This window comes from Patiria miniata, unplaced genomic scaffold (assembly GCF_015706575.1).
Source record: "Patiria miniata isolate m_02_andy unplaced genomic scaffold, ASM1570657v1 HiC_scaffold_9, whole genome shotgun sequence".
Taxonomy (NCBI): domain Eukaryota; kingdom Metazoa; phylum Echinodermata; class Asteroidea; order Valvatida; family Asterinidae; genus Patiria; species Patiria miniata.
In genome coordinates this window covers 3,642,115-3,644,847 of record NW_024037076.1, presented here as the reverse complement: position 1 = coordinate 3,644,847, position 2,733 = coordinate 3,642,115, and the positions used below count along the sequence as shown (strand labels likewise).

Here is a 2,733-nt window from a genome sequence, read left to right as displayed (position 1 = left end):
TTCCCTAAAATGACCTATCAACCATCAGAAAGTGATAATATATTGTGGCGGGAATATCTGTGACCCGATCCGTAGTCCCTTTACCCAGACAACATAGCTTAGGATCAGTACCCCAGCAGCCGGGAATGCAGGCCCGTTTGGATGGAAATATACCGCCCTATACGCGTAACAGCACTCACCCACGCCCCTCAACCTTCAAGATGGACAAGGACAGACAATTAAGTACACAACAGTCAATGACCTCAATTACTGATTGATTTATTTACACAGAATCAATGTCATATGATGGACCTCTCGTTAAATTATAATGTTAGCCTCTAATAAGTGATTGGTCTCTGAGCCTCTCAATTATCTCTGTAGGGGTAGCCTCGCATTAGCCGCTACGGTAAGGCAGTGCTGGGCAGCACGGCAATGCCTGGCTGGGGATAGCCTCTGAATCCCGGGTAAGAACCGTACGCCTCCAGCGTTCCTGTGCGCCTCCACTCTCCCGCCCTCGACCGTTTCCAGTCGCAATCCTTCCTCGAGGCGGCGGGTAGATGAGCGCGCCCTTCCGGCTCCGTCACATTACAATCGGCAGATCGCTGTATGTCGCTCCGCCTCCAGTAGCCTCCGCGGACTCCGTGCCTCCTTATGCCAGCCCGACTTCACCGCACCACCCAGCACACGCCCGTCAGCGCGCGCGAGCTAATTTGCCTACCGTCTCTTCCCCGCAGATGATCTCGGCGTACGCTCGGTCTACTGAGCTGTGTCTACCTGAGCTGAGTCTACAGATGACGTCTCGCAACTGCCCCGGGGCCTTATATAGGGCCCACAGCCGCGAGCGCGCCCTCTCTAGACTACGCTGCTATAGTAATTTTCGCCACAAAGCCTCCTTCTTAGCATGAACGTCCTCGTTCATAACAGCTAAAGACCTGATATTCAAAAGCAAATTACTCAAAACTTTCTTATCAAAACTTTTAATCTAAACAACGAAAAGGTCCATAACGTCAACACGTCGGCGCCTCTTTATACATGCGCCTCATAAAGGAAACATAGTTAACTTTATAAAACTCTGAGAAAACTTGATAGAAAACTTTATAAACTTTTAAGAAACTTTAAGAAAACTTATATAAAGGTTTTAGAAAACTCTGTATAAACTTAAGAAATGATGGCTTAGAGAAACGAGCCTAACTCATAGGAACCGGTACGAAACATGTTGCCTCTGTGATCTCTCGGATGCGCTGTTACTTCTTGCGGAAATCTTGGTCGAACTGGACATCGTACACCCTCTCCAACCGCTGCTCACGAACTTTCACACCCTCCTTGTACTCGAGGGTGGTCGACACCTCCTTCACTCGGGTAACCCTGCCCCTCAGTACCTCTTCCAGGGATGTCACGTGGATTGGGCGCAGATCCTCTCGGATGTGCGCAGCTGCTCCGTTGTTGGGTGCTGCCTCAGCCGCCTCATGTTGTTGCAACTCTTCCGCCTCCTCTTCACTGCTATCCACGTGGTCCTGCTGGGCTATAAGGAGCATCCCCCGAGGCTTACCACCAAGTGGCTTACGCACTGGGGCTGGCACATCTTCTTCTAGCAAGGACAAAGAGGCCGGTGACAAAGACAGTCCTCCACTCGCCTCCGGTCCTGAAATCGAGAGATCCAGGGGGCCTCCTTGAGTGATTGTACTCTGCTTAGCGGACTTCCGCTTGGCTGGCGGTTCCTCCTGTGCCTCTGGCTCACTTTGAGTCGGTCGCTTCTCTCCCCGTGGTTGTTCGTCGACGTCGTCTTCCTGATGGAGTATACGTAGCGCCTCTGCCCATGTCTCAGCATCTCCAAGATCCTTCACCTTCCGTCCCTCTGTTCTCTTCACCACCATCCGTCTGGTCTCCTTTACCGCTTTTTCTCCCTCTTCCGAACGTCGCCTCTGCGCCCGCTCTCTCTCAGTCTCCAAGGGGAGAAGATCCACCTCATGGATGTGGGCCTCGTGATTCTGACGGTAGTGTCTTCGCAAGTTATCCTTCCTCGTACTCTTGAAGGGACACCGTACGCACCAAGCGAAGATCTGAGACGGGCCATGACCCACCTGTCTATGTCGGGCCAGGCTGGTCCTGTGCTGAAACGTCAGTGAGCACTCTTCACATGTGAACTTTTTCTTTTCCTGCTCCTTCATTGTGTTCAGTCGTCGTCACCTAATAAGTAAACAATAAAAACAAATTGATAAGTTACTGAATTTGTACAGAATTATATACTGCCTAACGGAAACGGAGAGGTAGCCTCCTTTCCCTCCGTGGGTTTCTTCGATTCTGGCTTACAGGATCATTCTCCGTGTCCTGCATAGTCTCTGTAATTCCGTCTCCGTCAATGCTCCCTATGTCAAGTACTGGGTCAGTTTGTTTGTCCTCCTCTACACCCCTGTCAGGAATCGTTTCCTCGTCACTCCTCTGGTGATGCCTACCTGCAGGCGATCGCTCCTGATCCACACGAGGCGGAGTTTCAGTGACTTGTCTCGGAGGTTCTGTTTGCCAAGACTCCATAGGAGTGCCTTTGTAAGGCTTCAGTCTATCGAAATGAACCACGAGCATCTTTCCTCTGGGTTTGTCTTGTACCCTGTAGTTAACGTCCGACAGCTTCCTTATGATGAGGTACGGCCCTTCCCATCTTGAAACTAACTTTTGGGAGGCCCCTTTCTTCCTTGCATGGTTATACAACCAGACGAAGTCACCTTCCTCATAACCTGCACCCTCAACTCGTCTGTC

The 2,733-nt window shown here is 50.9% G+C and overlaps 1 protein-coding gene across 1 annotated transcript; it reads right to left on the bottom strand.

Annotated features, from left to right (window-relative positions):
* Positions 1 to 223: 223 nt before the first annotated feature.
* On the bottom strand, positions 224 to 2,528 carry LOC119721092. The gene is made up of 2 exons (XM_038190985.1): positions 2,433 to 2,528; positions 224 to 2,166 (listed from the first exon to the last, which is right to left on the bottom strand). The coding sequence occupies exon 2, from the start codon at positions 2,145 to 2,147 to the stop codon at positions 1,224 to 1,226; it is 924 nt and encodes a 307-aa protein (XP_038046913.1). The 5' UTR covers positions 2,148 to 2,166; positions 2,433 to 2,528; the 3' UTR covers positions 224 to 1,223.
* Positions 2,529 to 2,733: the final 205 nt, after the last annotated feature.